Source organism: Aspergillus affinis (assembly GCF_023601865.1).
Source record: "Aspergillus affinis strain CMG 70 chromosome Unknown NODE_18_length_386147_cov_86_015627, whole genome shotgun sequence".
NCBI classification, from domain to species: Eukaryota; Fungi; Ascomycota; class Eurotiomycetes; order Eurotiales; family Aspergillaceae; genus Aspergillus; species Aspergillus affinis.
The window spans coordinates 1-15800 of record NW_026515799.1 but is presented as its reverse complement, the minus strand read 5'-3'; the positions used below and the strand labels follow the sequence as shown (position 1 = coordinate 15800).

The following is a 15800-nucleotide window of genomic DNA, read 5'->3' as shown; positions in this document are numbered from 1 at the left end:
ATGAGCATCCCTACTAGGTAGGATGTACTTTTTTTCTAGACGCCCTGGGTCTTCCTATCCCGACATTCACTACACGGTCCTCCCACGGTGACTTTACCTGGTATCATCAAAGATACCTACAATCATGAAGATGCTCGCCTTACCTGCTCCTGCGGCAGCAGTAAGAACCCCGGGCATGTGGTAGTGAGAAATACTACTATCCCGGCATTGTCTTCATTCGCTCTTTCCTTCTCCGCACAGAAGGAGACTAGGTAATCATTCCAGCACGATCAAGGAAGGTTGGTCACTTCAATGGAAGTCACGACCAAGTAGCGCATTTACCAACAGTTTCGTGGAATCCTCGTTTCTGCGAAAATCCATCTATTCCAGAAGTTACTACTCCAAGAACAATCTTTATAAACCTCTACAACCTATTACTATCACTCAATACACGCCTTCATCTGCGCGTGGTTACTGCAACGCACTTGTTACTCCATTACCCCCTGATCCACCCGTCAACCAAATGGCGCAGCAGGAGGAGTGGTTCCCAAACGATACCTGGATCGGTCGATCATATGAATTCGACGATGGCGAGGCTCCGGGCTCCATTTGGATCCTGGATAGAAAGATGTGGGAAGCCGTACACCCATTTGGTACCAGCGGCTACCGATATGCAGTAGGGGTATTTCAATGCCGACCGAAAACCAACGCATGCCTCGCATACACAGCTATGATCAAGATCTATATGCAGTGAGGGGGCTGGATATCCTAGTACGCACTACGTGGTTCCTAACGGCTTCTGGTCACAGAGTTCCTGCTGCAGTATCGGCCACCAACGGGCACCCCCCGCCGGATCAACCGATCCAGCCAGTTAGACAGCCTCCTGTTGTAGCGCAGTTCGCTGTTGACGCTCAAGCTAGTCAAGCGAATCACTGTGGGCTATCACGCACTCTTTTTGGTAGAAAGCACCTACCTCAGACTCAATCTCAACCTGTTCAGGGGGGTTTCATAACGTGGTACCTTTTGGCATGCCGCCCAGGACCAATTAACACGACAGACAGACACTTTTCGGTTCAGGCCCAGATCCCTCTCACTCCTACGCATTGTCGACCTGGGCCGGATAGAGTTGCTAATTGTTATGCGGAATTCATTCGACATCAACTATGCACTTATGATTCATAGAGGAAACTTTGATACGGCGAAGAGCTGTCATGTTGTCTGTTTTGTACCCGCTCATAACTAGTTATCGGCTGTTATAAGAATTAATAAGAGCAGTTCATCTTTTGAACTAAACACTGTGCACATACCATACTCCTCTTGCCGGGAAAACCAGTTAACTACATCGTATACATCTTAGAGTGCACATGCCAGCCGCAACGTCATTCCACAGGAGATCGCCAAACAAAGCACCAACCATCGTTCGAGTCTGCACCGGCAGTCGGCACTCCCCCAACGCGCAGATGCTTGGCTGCTAATGTGATTTGTGGAGCTTTTTGATATGCCCCTCCAGTAGGTCCGGATAACGAGAGCTGAAGTTGTGTTGTCGAGGTCTTTCTCAACCCCAGTGGTTTGTTGTTGTAGTCTTGGTAGATGGTCTAAGGTGGTCCAAGCACGCCTAAGATTCATTTAGATTAAATTGCGACTGCTGACCGCTAGACTGTTTTTCTCGCTTTGTTGATCAACCTACTCTGTACTCCGTACTGTTATTCGAATTTAATCCTTTGACGACAGGATTTTCTCAATGACATTAAATTTTAGCGAGCCCCCGACGCCTACTCTGAGTCGTCCAAATACTGGCCTTCTCAATGGCCATCAGCATCCTCATCATTATCGCCAGGGCACGCATCCGCATCTGCTGTCCGCTCGGAGGAAACCTCGAAGGTATCCACTCGCCAGCTTTTATGCTCTTGTTCATATTGATGCTTTGGACGCGCGTTGATATGATTCTATTCGCCACAGATGGCCTTTAGTTCTTCGGTTCGTCAAGGGCGCCATCCACGGCGCCATCCTGCTACCGGTCACTTTGCATGCTATCTTTTCGGCATTCGTTGTCTGTCTTGATTTGTATATCTTTGACACCGTCGGTCTTCCGAATAGTATTGTATGTTTTCCTACTAGAAGATACTTGTTCAGTGATACGTCTAACTCAACCTAGATCCCCTCTCTCTCCATCGTGGTCGGTTTGATGCTGGTCTTCCGCAACCAAACATCCTACAGTCGATTCTGGGATGGTCGCAACGCTATGAATACCATCTCCACGAGCATCCGGAACCTGGTGCGCACCACCGTCACGCACGGATACAGCAGCACGGGGCCTCCCTCTGCCGCTGAAAAAGAGGACATCGAACGCACCATCCGCATCCTCATGGCGATTCCCTACGCCGTCAAGAACCATCTCCGCGCCGAATGGGGCGCCGCATGGGCTCTTGGGAGTGATGTCACCGAGAACGGTATCGCTGGGTATAACCCTGACTATGCGAGTCTTTTGCCTGCGGGCCTGGAAGGCCATGAGGATGAGGGGCTGGGTTTGCCGTTTCAGTTGACGTTCTTTGTGGATGGGTTCATCAAGCGAGGCGTTGATCGCGGTTGGTTTAATGCTCCTGGTTCGAGTCAGATGCAGGCGCAGTTGAATACCTTGATGGATGCGTATGGGAAGATGGAGACGATTGGGTTGACTCCGATTCCGGTGGCGCATTTGTGAGTCTTATCTTCTACAACCTTCCGGGCTCTTTCTTTTTTTAGTCCGCCTTCTTGTCCACTATATACCCAGCATCGCACCACCTACTGAACCAAACCCACTAACCAACTTTCATAGAATCCATCAAAAACAAGTCCTCGCCCTCTTCGGCTGTGTCCTCCCCTTCGGCATGGTCGATGACATGGGCTGGTGGACCGTCCCCATCGTCAGTCTCGTGATCTTCACCCTCTACGGCATCGAGGGCATCGGTTCCCAGCTGGAAGATCCCTTCGGCTACGACCGCAACGACATCAAGATGGACGCTATCGTGGGCGACGCTAAGACTGAGATTGATGTTGTGTTGGATGAATGGCGTCGTCTGATGCGATCTGTTGAACTGGAGTCGGGTGGTCAGGCGGCTGGTGATGCACTTGGGCTTGGGATCAGGACTGGAGTTGCCAATGATGTGTCAAAGGATGGGAACCGGGAGTTCGTGCCTCCGGAAATGTTTTTAAAGCCAAGGTCGAGGATGGCGAGGGGGTGAGAGTTGCTACTGCAAAGTAACTACTGCGTAGTAGTAGGTAGTACCTATCCCTGTATTAACTAGATCGGCCACCAAGATACCAAAGGTGAAGAATCCTTGACGATCCCGGACAGCAAAAAAAAGAACAGGTAACTCAAGTCAGGATCAAAATTATCGAATGATCGAAAACCAAAGGATCGTCAGGGGAGCAAAGCAAAGCCAGTGGCGTAGCTAGTTCCGGTAAGGATGACCCTGGCAGCCAGCCAGCAAAGTGATATATCCAAAATTCAGTCTTAGTCTTGATACAAACTTTCCTAGTTAGGATCTATGAATGCCCCTTTTAGAAGCGTCTGCAGCCTGTAGTAGTTCCTTGTTTGTCTTAAATATCCCCATTCATCCTAATATTCATCTATACCTTTGTTGGACATTGTCTTGCTCATCTGGATACTCAATTCCGAAACAAATATCTTCATACATTCTAAGCTACCACCACCATCCAAGAACCAAAAAAAAAAAAAAAGAGAAAATGAAATGGCCACCCATCCTCTCCATCCTCCTCACCACCCTCCTCTTCTTACCTTTCGATCTCGCGCACGCGCACGATCAAAAACACGCCCATGCGCACACGCACACGCACTCCCACCTCCCACCTCGAACCTCGAAACCAAACCTCCCTGACTGCGCGAACTTAGAGAAACTCAACCACACTTTGACGCGCATATCCCCGATCTTGGAGCGCTTGTTACATCTGGATGGGAATAGTTATGCTCATGGTCATGGTCATGGTCATGGACACGGTCCTATCCATCCCCACGGCCGTGGTCACGCACATGCCGGAAACGGAGTGCAAGCGAATACGCCTCAGAGTCACACTAGGGACAAGAATGTCGACGTGAGCGAGGTAGCTGAAAAGATCCAGGCCGTGAAGGAGGCGATGGAGCGGTCGAGAGAGAAGGTTTCCGTTGGGATGTTTCGGTGTCGGGAATTGAATGGAATCGGGAGTGGGAATGCTAATGCGAATGCGACTAGTTTGGAAGGTATGAGGAGGAGGTGGTTGAGGAAGCGAAGTGGGGATGGTGCTGGGAAGAATGATGAGAGTGAGAGTGATAGCGATAGCAGCAGTAGCAGCAGTGATAGTGATAGTGACAGTGACAGTGACAGTGACAGCGATGATGAGGATGATGGCGATGAGAAGGATGAAGGGCAATGCACTCTGGTGGATGTGTTGGATAACTTGGTGACTACACTGGAATGTCTGTTAGCGTTTACGGGTGGAGTGCTAGATGGGGTGCTGGATTTGGTGCTAAATATGCTGAGTGGTATCATTAATTTGGTTGAATCTTCTTTGGATTCATAGGTTTGGAATAGATAGTCAATTTTTTAATGCTACTTTGACAAGCAATGTATACACATACTGGAGAATAGTACTACATTGGACTATGGCTGGTAGTTGACCGCCAGCAGTCATCCGTTCAGATATCATATAGGGGTCTCAAGAGCAAGGACACTCTCCAATATAGTGTCAGGAGTAGCGTAAGCCAGAACCTGGGACACCGTTTTCAAGTCACTCCCATACTGGAGGCTGCGATCATCTTCTGGTTTAGCCACAACGATTCGATGCCGAAAGACCTTCTTTGCGGCTAAGGCCACGATAGACGGGGTGAGATAATCTATCCCATGGAGCGTAGCTAGCAGTCTGTGCGTCATTGGTTAGTTGAGCCCAGGGTGCATGTGCGGGCTATGACATACTTCGAAAGTGTTTTGAAGTGGATATTAGAGCGAACTGATATGCCTCCCACGACTGCACGGCTGAGACGAAAGAACACAATAATATCCTGTTGATACCGGACAATGTCGGCTCCAGCTGTGACGGCATTGCTAGCTCGTTCCAGTTTATCTAGAGTCTGGGTGACTCATTAGACGGGCTGTCGTGCACATGAGGAGACGCACTTACCTTTCGGTCGATGTTCGGGTTGCGCTTGTTCTGCGGTGCTTCGGATTTGCGCACCACAGACGATGCCGACATTTGACTGTCTGACAGCCAATCGTCATTCTCTTCTTGGTAGATGTAACCATCGCTATCATCATGAAAATGGGATATGATGAAATGGTCGTTCTTCAGCTACATCAGTATCGAAGACTTCGGCTTTTTAGGGAAGGCAAGCCAACCAAATGAGGGTTCAATCTTGGTTGATCCTGCTCTGAGCGACGAGCTAGGAGTGGCACAAAGAGAAAATCCGCCGGGGCCTCGAGCACACCATCTTTGAGGGCCAGTTTCTTCGAGCGCATCAACTAGAAACGAGTCAGTTAGACCGAACGCACGAACCTGCTCACCTCATGCTCACCTCAAGAGCTTGAACTTGAATATCTTCAGCAACACTGTTGAAATTCTTGGCTATCACCACGTCGACTACCCTGTGCTCAGTTGCGGCCCTGACAGCTGTCGATCTTCTGCGAGCGTCCGTTGGTAGGATCCCGGAGCAGAAATCATCGAAAGATGTGGCCTCAGAGCAATCGAGAAACGCATAGGTAAGATTGAATGTGTTGGTACAAATCTAGGGCGCCATTAGCTACTGTTGAGCGCAATGTCTCGGGTCCAGAAATTACCTACCAGGGCGAGCTCTTTGGCAACGTCATGAATGTTCCCGCTCGTGGTATCGATACGGCAGTGTTCGCGCACCGCCAGACAAAGCAAGAGGGCGACCTCGAGATCCGACAGTTCCACGGCTAATCTGGTAATTTCCAAAGTATCATCCATGATACCTGACGCCTGCATTCCTCCTCATCGTGGCCAGTTATAGTTCCATTGCAGAGCGAGTCCGGAGCAGAGAAAGAACGCTGTGGTACAGTAACGGGTCTTGGCCAAGTCACGGTAGGGGGACGCCCAACGGGGTTTAGCGCCGGGAAGCACATGTGAGCTGGAGCTTCCGACCAAAAGCAAAGCGGCGCCTGCATCGACCACTCCCTCTCTCTCCCTCCCTCTGCAGCATTCAATTCCCTTCTTCCATGGTCCCATCCTCCTAAATGGCGCCGTCGAACCCCCTGGCGAACTGGGAGAAGCTGGGCGATAGCTTCTACCGAAAAGTACCCGTCTACGATGCCATCTTTGACGATGACGTCCAATTAGAGAACTACATTGTTGTTGGCGCCCCGTACGGAGGGGCTATCGGTATGCGCCGCACCATTTACTGATGGCATGGCCTGTTCACTATGGTAGAGAGCATACTGACACGAGTCTATAGCCCTCCATCGAGATGAGAGCAAGGTGTTCCGGTTTCGGGATGCCCAGACCGCCAAAACAAGCATTGACATCTACTCATGCTCGGGCAAACATATTAACCGAATAAACGTCAGTGGACTCGTTCAGATCCCTGTTTGGGGATAATACTAATCGCTTCCAGTGGGAGTACGGCACGATCCGTGGACTGGGTTGGTCGGGCCGGGAAGAGCTACTAGTCATCACGGAAGATGGTACGGTGAGGCGATATTTTGGCCTGCATGGCGATTTCACATCGTTTTCTCTCGGAAATGTAGGCTTCGATGTTTCTCCAATCTATGTATGCCCCTTGAAGCTAACTTCTCCAGGGTGCCGAAGAGTACGGGGTCCGGGCTTGTCGATTCTGGACATCTGGTTTCGTCGCTCTACTCTCGAATAACCAGCTGGTTGCTGTCTCGAATTATGATGAGCCGAGACCCAAACTTCTTGCGCCATGCCCCGAAGGAGAGGTATCATCGTGGTCTTTGATTCCTCCAGTTTATACGCTCTCTCGCTCGGTTGAAGTGTTGCTGGCAGTTGACAAGACTGTCTACTTAATAGATCCAACTGAAGCAGAAGACAAAGTTCTCCAAAATGGACCGTTCAAACATGCTAGTGTATCTCCTACGGGAAAGTTTGTGGCTCTCATCACAGCGGAGGGAAAGGTCTGGGTTGTCAGCAGCGATTTCCAAAGCAAATACAGTGAATATGACCCTGAATCCCGAGTCACGCCGCGGACAGTCGATTGGTGTGGTGATGATGCAGTGGTGATCGCCTGGGAAGATGAAGTGCATCTCATTGGGCCTAGCGGTGTCGCTGCTCGGTAAGTTTCTTAATTTCCACTTTCGCGTTACTGCTCTAACCGATCAAGATACTACTATGATGACACCGTTCATGTTATACCCGAATTTGATGGCGTTCGATTGATCACGAATGATACCTGCGAGTTCCTACACAAGGTTACAGGTGAGTCGGCACACAGGATTCTTTCATCCAGCGACTAATGGTATGATATGAAGATGTGACAGAAGCGATTTTCCGACTCGGATCGACTTCTCCGGCGTCAGTCTTATTAGACTCGGTAGATTTACTGGAGAAGAAGTCACCCAAAGCGGATGAAAACATCCAAAGAATCCGTCCCAGTCTCCCGGAGGCAGTCGATGTTTGTGTCAAGGCTGCTGGCCACGAATTTTACGCCTACTGGCAGAAGCGGCTCTTGAAAGCTGCCTCGTTTGGAAAATCCGTCCTCGATCTGTATAACAGCGACGAATTTGTCGAGATGACCGAGAAGTTGCGAGTTCTGAAGGCCGTGAGAGACTACCAAATAGGTCTCCCAATCTCTTACGAGCAGTACATTCGATTGACTCCCGAGAAGCTGATCGAACGCTTGGTCAATCGACATGAATACCTCTTAGCTATCCGGATTTCCGAATACCTTCAACTTCCCGCCGACAGGATTTATGTTCACTGGGCTAGCCAAAAGGTCAAAATCTCGACGGTCGATGACGAAGCGGTCTGTAAGCTCATTGTACAGCGGCTGGATGGAAAGCCAGGAATCTCATTTGAATTGATAGCACAAACCGCCTTTGATGAGGGCCGGTCTCACCTGGCAACTCAGTTATTGAACCATGAGCCGCGCGCCGGAAAACAGGTTCCATTGTTGCTGAACATGGAAGAAGATGAGATAGCCCTTGACAAGGCCATCGAAAGTGGAGACAACGACCTTGTTAACTACGTACTCTTACACCTGAAGAGTAAACTTCCTCTCGCCAGCTTCTTTAGGATGATCAACACACGGCCCATGGCATCAGCACTTGTGGAAACGAGTGCCCGTGAAGAGGATACAGAGCTGTTGAAGGATCTTTACTATCAAGATGATCGCCCGATTGATGGCTCAAATGTCCTTCTCTCGGAGGCATTAAGCCAGACGGCATTACCGCGCAAGACTGAGAAGATTCAGCTTGCATCTCGCCTGCTAACGGACTCAAAAGATGCGACCGTGGTGCTGCAACAGAAACTACTCTCCGAGGCATCGCAATTGTTGAAGGTACAGGAAAACCTGGACAAGGACCTTACTGATCGATCGGAATTCCTCGGCCTTAGTTTGAATGAGACTATCTACAGGCTGATCAGATCGGGTTACGGCAAGAGGGCACAGAAGCTCCAAAGCGAGTTCAAGATGCCAGAGAAAACCTATTGGTGGTTGAGATTGAGAGCCCTAGTCGCCAAACGAGATTGGGGTGAGCTAGAGGAGATCGGAAAAAACAAGAAATCGCCGGTAGGATGGGAGGTGAGCATATTCCCCCTTCTTTTCTATGGATGCACAAGCTCACTGGAAATGACAGCCTTTCTATAACGAGATTTTGGGCGCTGGAAACACAAAGCTTGCTTCACTGTTCGTCCCCAAATGTACCAACCTGCCCGTCGAGGACAAGGTGGAGATGTGGGTTAAATGCGGAATGATTGTAAAAGCCGGAGAAGAAGCCTTCAAGGCCAAAGATTTCAATACCCTTGAGCTACTCCGTGGGAGAGCTTCCGGACCTGCCGCCTCGGATATCGAGCGAATGATCAACCAGCTTAGGCCAAGGAAATAGCCGACACAGACCGGTCTGATACTTCCTTTGCGTTTGGTTTCCCCGTCCTGGCAATTCAGGTAATATCCTCATCTTCGTCAACACCTGCAGGTTCGTCCGCGACAGGATTCTGGGTCGCAATTGTTTGCCGGGGCTGGGATTTCCTCGTCTTTGCAGGAGGCCCGGAGTCGTCGACCATAGCATCGTCCTCGTCGTTGCCTGCCTCATTCTCAAGAGCTTGGAATTTCGACGCTACGGATTTGCGGTTCAAGTCTTCCCATTCGCCCTAGAGTAATATGCGATTAGAACGTGTTTCAAGGTGGCACCCCAGGGAAATTGGTATCGCTCATACCCTGCGTGCATTCACGGTTTTCGCGCGGCTGACACTCTTGGACACCTTCTTCTCCCTCTGATCCATAATGTTTTCTGCTCTTTCTATACCCTTCTGTTGTTTCTGGCGCTGCGCTCGCGATTTGTTCCGGGGCTTCGCCTGCTTTTTTGATACACCGGCATTTGCGCGGTCGACAAGAATTGAATCGCGCGGAAGTGCGGTCTCCTCAACTCGCGGCGCGGACATAACAGACTTGTCGACATCAAGACTCGGCGAAGCTGCCCGCCTCGCAGCGCGGGAGTGCTTTGACTGGGCTAGTAAAATCCCGTAGAGTTAGAGAAGCAATTCACAAATAGGACGCTTGTTGTCCAATTATGGGAACAATAGATCACTCACTTCTCGTCTTAGCCATGGTTCTTCGTCCACAAGTGAGCAAAGAAAAATAATGTCCCAACGGTCTATGATGCCGGTAGAATATTTTGTTGTGGAGACTTCCGGGCTATCGATAAAAGATCTCTCCGGTTGACGGGAGCCACCTGGAACGCAGCTTACTTATCCATTTCATCTTATTAGTGCTGCGTCGGCCGACGCTGCCTCGAAACCATTTGCCGCTGGTCTGGCACCATACACGCACGCCGTGGGAATTGTCATTCACTCTTTATGAAGACCACGGTACCGTCTCTATGCTGTGGTATTCTGTCTGTTTCTATCAGCCATGAACGCTCGCAGAGGGGGGATTGATATCCTCACTCAGAGTCCTCGGAACACAGCATCAAATAACCATTATGACACTGTGATACAGCACCTGCAGAGCAATTCAAGCCTAGCTTACATTTTAGTGACGGTGATATCAGTCTATTTCATACTCAACCACTTCAGATTCGTCCCTGCCTCGTTAGTCCGCGTCCTCTGGGACATCCTTGTCTACCTGACGCCTTCCAGAATTGTCGCCGCTCTAGATCCGCAGGCGACAAAATCAGATTCGGCTACCGACGTCTCTCCTTCGATGAACTTTTCCGCCAAAAGCGAAGCGATGCAACGAATTCTCGGACTGAATAACTCTTCTTCCTTTTCCTCTCTATTCCCGGGGTCAACTGCGCTGTCGGGTCTCGGTACTGCCATTTTGGGAAACAAGGATACCCTGCCGCCGGGGTTGGGGAACTGGGACAATTCGTGCTATCAGAACAGTATTATCCAGGGACTGGCGTCGCTCAGGTCTTTGGATGAATTCTTGGAGCGCAACATCGAACTTCTCGGAGAGAAAGGGCTACTGTCAACCCATCAGGCCTTGAAGGATATCATCGAACGACTGAACAGCGCATCCTGCTATGGTCAGCGCCTGTGGACGCCAGCGGACTTGAAATCTATGAGCAGCTGGCAGCAGCAGGATGCGCAGGAATACTTCGCGAAGGTGGTGGATCAGGTCGACTACGAAGTGCATCAGGCCACGAAGCGACAGACTCGGAACTTGGGCTTAAAGATGGCAGGGCCACAGGAGCATGTTATCGGGTCTGGATCTACGGTTCAGGAAAAGGAGGAAACTCCCACAGCGAACAAGCCTCATGAGCCCCCGTCTTTCCGTAACCCGTTGGAAGGCCTTCTTGCGCAGAGGGTGGGATGCATGAGATGTGGCTGGACCGAAGGTCTTTCTCTTATTCCGTTTAACTGCCTGACTGTGCCTCTTGGCGCAAGCTACGGGTACGATGTCCAAGACTGTCTGCATGATTACATGCAACTCGAACCGATCGAGGGGGTGGAATGCGCCAAGTGCACGTTGTTGCACGCCCGAGACCAGCTTCAGAACTTGCTCCAGCAAATTGAAGATGATAAGGCTCTGAGCAGCACACCCGACTCGCCCAAATTATCAGATGCTCTCCGAAACTCGGCCCAGGAACGGTTGGAGGCTGTGCAGGAAGCGCTTGAAGAGCAGGATCTTGCCGAAAAAACCATGTCCAAGAAATGCCACATACCCGCGAAGAATCGCGTCTCTTCTACCAAGTCAAGACAGGCCGTCATCGCAAGACCACCCAAATGTCTTTCGATCCACATCAACCGAAGTTTGTTCGACGAGAACACGGGCATGCTTCGGAAAAATTACGCCGCAGTGCGATTTCCCAAAACGCTGGACCTGAATGAATGGTGTTTAGGAAAACAGTCTATGGTTTCCGTCGATAACAACACGGAAACATGGGATATTGACCCTCGCGAATCGATGCTCCCACCGGCCGACAAAGTTATGGATTCTTTTGACCGCCAGTATGAATTACGAGCAGTGGTCACGCATTACGGCCGTCATGAGAACGGACACTACATCTGTTACAGAAAGTACTCGACGGAGACCTTCCCCGTGCAAGTCCCAGAGTCTGTCATAGATGCGGATGGGGACAAAGAGAAGCCGGAGCGTTGGTACAGACTCAGCGATGAGGATGTCCAAATGGTCAGCGAATCCAATGTGATGAACCAGGGCGGTGTCTTCATGCTCTTTTATGAAGCCGTTGGGTCGCACTCCTCTGGATTGGCAGATTGGGAAGAACCCGACGCCACCGAAGTTGAAGAATCTACAACCAGCCCCGAGGATATGTCCACCCGATCTACACGATCTACTGCGACGGAAGGGTCGATCTCCGACACCTCGCGGGCGACTAGCGTCTCCGCTCCCGAGCTGGCTACCGAGAAGTTCCCGCCATATTCTGAGATCGAATAATGGCCTCTGCTTCGTGCAGATTGTTCTATAGTTTTCCGTTGGCTTGGTGGAATGCCGCCCGGAATTATGTATACCAAGCGTTCTATGATACCCCGAAGGTGCAATGTTACTACATTGAGAGGCGTTGACAGTTATCATTAGCTCAGTGGCCTATGTTGGAGGGACTAGGTTGTCTATTGGAGAAAACAATATCTCATCAGATGTATTACTAGCCATTACCATGCATTGGACATTATTTGAAACGGATACATTTATGACTTTGAAGCCATGCAAGTCTTCCAGCCACACAACCCCTCGAGCTCAATCAGCAGGGTATTTCACCTTGAAAAGCACAGAGTATGAGTACGTACAGCTCCCACGAGCTTGATAGTTAGTGAATACATATTATAAACAGAAGAGTACCAAAACCATCAAACACCCGCCAAAGAATCATAACCCAGTATTCCGACAAACACCTAGAAACCCCATATAAAGCAAAGCTAATCCAACAATCAAAAAACGCCCGCCCTCATCATAACATCATGAAACTGCTCCAACGTCACCCCCGCCTGGACGCCTGCCCCGCCATTCGCCTCCAAGATCATATCCCGGAACAGGTCATCGCCGAGCCCTTCCTCTTTCAGCTCGCGCGCGATGCGCCGCAGATGGGACATTGTGATCGGGCCGTCTGAGCCCTTCGTGAAGAGCTGGAACGCGGCGTCTACTTCGGCGACCATGGCGTCTTCGCTGCGGGATCGGAGCTTCGCGGCTGCGACGGAGAGGAAGGGTTCGTATGGTACGAAGCCGGTGTCTGTGGGGTCGAGGGCGGAGAGGATGGAGTTTAGTTCGGAGGAGGTGGAAGGGGATAGGCCGAGGGCTCTGTTTTTTGGTTAGTTGGTTGGTTGGTTGATTGAAGATGTAGGAGGGAAGGGAGGCATACACCAAGGCTTTGCGAACGTCTTCGCAGGGTATCACGCCTTCCTTCTCATTTTGGAATTCTTCATTCGTGGTCGAGAAGATGTGGAAGACTTCTTTGATCTCGTTCTCTTCTTCCCCGGTCAGGTCGTTTTCTTTGGCGAGTTTGGACTGGCGCGCTCGTTTGGGCGCCGATCCGGCGGATGGCGCACTGCGCTTTTTGGGAGGCTGGAGGCATTATTTGGTTAGCTGGTTGTTTTGTTGGTTGGTTGAATGGATGGAAGTTAAGGAAATGCGATCCAGTGGGTATCTTGCTTACCATATCGCTGTGGTTTCAGGATGCGCGCGGAGCAGTATTCGCGTGAATTGGTTGTCGCAATGTCAAAGGGAAAAGATATGCGCGGGGCGGACAGCCATTGGTAGGGCGATGGATGGTGATTGGATTGCAGAAAGAGGGAGTCGGGACTGGTCGCATGGCACTGTCGTTTCCGTCATAGATCGTAGGCGGCCATGTTGGATTGCGAGATCCGGGGATCAGAGAGATCAAAGAGATGGTCGTTGATCGAAGATCACCGAATGCTTGATTTCCCCGTGACTGATACGTTGCTGACGTAACCGGATGATGCCTGCGCTTTCCTTCGGACTTGATAAACGCTCCTTTGTCCTGCTCGTTGAGGGTGCTGAACTAGACTATACTATTGAGTAGACAATCCGCATAGATCTTTCAGATATTATTCAGCTATTGATATTATTTCTTTCTGGCACTGTCGACGGACCTTACCTCCAATTCCTAGCTCGTTCATCTGCCACCATGGATGTGGAGCTGTACGTGTACGACTTGTCCAAGGTGATTACTCTGAGTTGAATATCGTGCTACTCTTGCAAAATAGACTGCTAATACATTGACAGGGGCTTGCACGGATGGTGTGTACAGAGGATCCAGACTGATTCTGTTGGCAACGTTAACGCAGTCTAGTACTCGCTCCCTTTGACGGGAACGCAGATCGATGCCATCTACCATACCTCTCTGGTACTGAATGGAGTCGAATATTTCTTTGGGCAGGGCATCCAGACCGCTGTCCCTGGTAGCACCCACCATGGTCAACCCATTGAGAAACTTCACATGGGCCGGACCGAGTTGCCCAGTGATGTAATTGAAGAGTACATCTCGTCGCTCGGAGAGATCTATACTCCGGAGGTATTATGCCCGTGCTGTATCCAGTGGCCACGAAATAGTAACCCGTTTTTAGTCTTACGATCTCTTCCTACACAATTGCAACAACTTCACCCAAGACCTGTCTATGTTTGTGGTCGGGAAGAGCATCCCAGATCACATCCGCAACCTGCCCAAGACGTTCCTGGACACCCCCTTTGGCCAGATGATGAAGCCTCAGATCGAGATGGCTCTTCGCGGAACGGTGCAGGGCTCTGCACCAACTCCCCAACCTTATGTCAATGGTTCCTCATCTGCTGCTGCTGCTGCGCAGCCGGTGCCGCTTGCACCCTCCCACGGCACCGTCCGAGTGGTCAGCAATGTTCCGCAGCTCGAGGAACAACTCGCCGCTGCATCGCAGTCCTGCGCAATCATCTTTTTCACTTCGGCGACATGTCCCCCTTGCAAGGTGCTCTACCCTGCATATGACGAGCTTGCCCAGGAAGCCGGTGACCAGGCCACCCTCATTAAGGTGGACATCAGCACGGCTCGCGACGTCGGCATGAAATACAGCATCCGCGCCACGCCAACCTTCATCACCTTCCTCAAGGGCTCGAAGCTCGACCAGTGGAGCGGCGCAAACCCATCCCAACTCCGAGGCAACGTGCATCTCCTTATACAGATGGCGCATCCCTCCCACCCTCATCGCCAACTCCACCTCCCAAGCCTCCAGCGGTCCATCACCAAATTCGTCCTCTACCAAAAAGTTCCACCCTTTGAGAAACTACTTCCGAGACTCCAACCTTACCATGAAGACCCGCGCCTCACGTCCATCATCGAATTCATCAACCGTCGCACCGCCTCGCCCGTCGACACCCCTCTCCCAGACAACCTTCCTTCTTTCGCCACCTACCTCCAAACCACCGTGCAGACGCTCCCTCGCGAGAACGTCTTTGCCGCCATCGACCTTGCTCGTCTCCTTTTCCTCGACCCGCGAGTAGCCGGCTACTTCGCCGAGGAGCCCGACCACAAGACCATTCTCACTTTACTCTCGCCCTCTGAAACCCTCTCCTCCTGCCCGTACCCCCTCCGCATCATCATGCTGCAACTCGTCTGCAACCTCTTCAACACCCCCCTCTTCTCGAACCTCCTGGTCACCTCTTTCTCTCCCGCCTCCCCACTCCACGAAACCACCATCCGCCTCGTCACCGGCTGTCTCCTCGACTCGCATCCTAACCTCCGCGTCGTCGCCGCCTCCCTAGCCTACAACATCGCGGCGCACAACCACAACGCTCGCTTCAACGCGACTGCCAGTGCCGGATCACACGATAAGCTCTCCGAGGAAGACCAGGTCGAACTCACCGCGTCGCTCGTTGAAGCCATCACCCAGGAAGAAGAGAGCGTGGAGTCCCTACACGGCCTCCTCTTTGCGTTGGGGCTCATCGTGTACGAGGCGCCTATGGACGGGGAGGTCGTGGACCTGTGCAAGGCGATGGGGACCGCGGAGGTGGTGCAGCAGAAGAAGAAGGTCGGGACGTTGGCAAAGGAGTCATTGATTCAGGAGGTTGGGGGGGAGTTGTTGGGGAGGGGGTTGTCTTTGTAATTTTGTCTAGATTTGGGTAGATTGAGTGCATGTTTTTTTTTTTTTTTTTTTTTTTTTTTTTTTTTTTTTTTTTTTTTTTTTTTTTTTTTTTTTTTTTTTTTTTTTTT

General features: G+C 50.9%; 8 protein-coding genes across 8 annotated transcripts; 5 read left to right on the top strand and 3 right to left on the bottom strand.

Annotated features, from left to right (window-relative positions):
- Positions 1-502: 502 nt before the first annotated feature.
- KD926_003547 (bestrophin family protein) lies at positions 503-3200 on the top strand (the record flags this gene model as incomplete). Its single annotated transcript, XM_053097553.1, has 5 exons — positions 503-729; positions 789-913; positions 1950-2080; positions 2135-2676; positions 2795-3200. 5 exons carry the CDS (start codon positions 503-505, stop codon positions 3198-3200), a joined length of 1431 nt encoding a protein of 476 aa, XP_052958377.1.
- A 505-nt stretch (positions 3201-3705) lies between these two features.
- KD926_003546 (uncharacterized protein) lies at positions 3706-4536 on the top strand (the record flags this gene model as incomplete). Its single annotated transcript, XM_053097551.1, has 1 exon — positions 3706-4536. One exon carries the CDS (start codon positions 3706-3708, stop codon positions 4534-4536), a length of 831 nt encoding a protein of 276 aa, XP_052958376.1.
- Positions 4537-4658: 122 nt separating this feature from the next.
- KD926_003545 (uncharacterized protein) lies at positions 4659-5955 on the bottom strand (the record flags this gene model as incomplete). The annotated part of the gene is made up of 6 exons (XM_053097550.1): positions 4659-4875; positions 4929-5083; positions 5134-5301; positions 5349-5471; positions 5525-5734; positions 5791-5955. 6 exons carry the CDS (start codon positions 5953-5955, stop codon positions 4659-4661), a joined length of 1038 nt encoding a protein of 345 aa, XP_052958375.1.
- Positions 5956-6203: 248 nt separating this feature from the next.
- Positions 6204-9029, top strand: vp16 (tethering complex subunit VPS16; the record flags this gene model as incomplete). Its single annotated transcript, XM_053097549.1, has 7 exons — positions 6204-6348; positions 6422-6528; positions 6581-6709; positions 6765-7258; positions 7307-7401; positions 7455-8725; positions 8781-9029. 7 exons carry the CDS (start codon positions 6204-6206, stop codon positions 9027-9029), a joined length of 2490 nt encoding a protein of 829 aa, XP_052958374.1.
- Positions 9030-9084: 55 nt separating this feature from the next.
- KD926_003543 (Alb1 domain-containing protein) lies at positions 9085-9751 on the bottom strand (the record flags this gene model as incomplete). Its single annotated transcript, XM_053097548.1, has 3 exons — positions 9085-9294; positions 9361-9653; positions 9736-9751. The coding sequence occupies 3 exons, from the start codon at positions 9749-9751 to the stop codon at positions 9085-9087; spliced, it is 519 nt and encodes a 172-aa protein (XP_052958373.1).
- Positions 9752-10054: 303 nt separating this feature from the next.
- KD926_003542 (ubiquitin-specific protease UBP1) lies at positions 10055-12043 on the top strand (the record flags this gene model as incomplete). The annotated part of the gene is made up of 1 exon (XM_053097547.1): positions 10055-12043. One exon carries the CDS (start codon positions 10055-10057, stop codon positions 12041-12043), a length of 1989 nt encoding a protein of 662 aa, XP_052958372.1.
- Positions 12044-12534: 491 nt separating this feature from the next.
- Positions 12535-13259, bottom strand: KD926_003541 (EF-hand superfamily Ca2+-modulated protein; the record flags this gene model as incomplete). Its single annotated transcript, XM_053097546.1, has 3 exons — positions 12535-12901; positions 12963-13165; positions 13257-13259. The coding sequence occupies 3 exons, from the start codon at positions 13257-13259 to the stop codon at positions 12535-12537; spliced, it is 573 nt and encodes a 190-aa protein (XP_052958371.1).
- A 489-nt stretch (positions 13260-13748) lies between these two features.
- KD926_003540 (bifunctional C97 family peptidase/thioredoxin family protein) lies at positions 13749-15693 on the top strand (the record flags this gene model as incomplete). Its single annotated transcript, XM_053097545.1, has 4 exons — positions 13749-13784; positions 13847-13861; positions 13914-14135; positions 14188-15693. 4 exons carry the CDS (start codon positions 13749-13751, stop codon positions 15691-15693), a joined length of 1779 nt encoding a protein of 592 aa, XP_052958370.1.
- Positions 15694-15800: the final 107 nt, after the last annotated feature.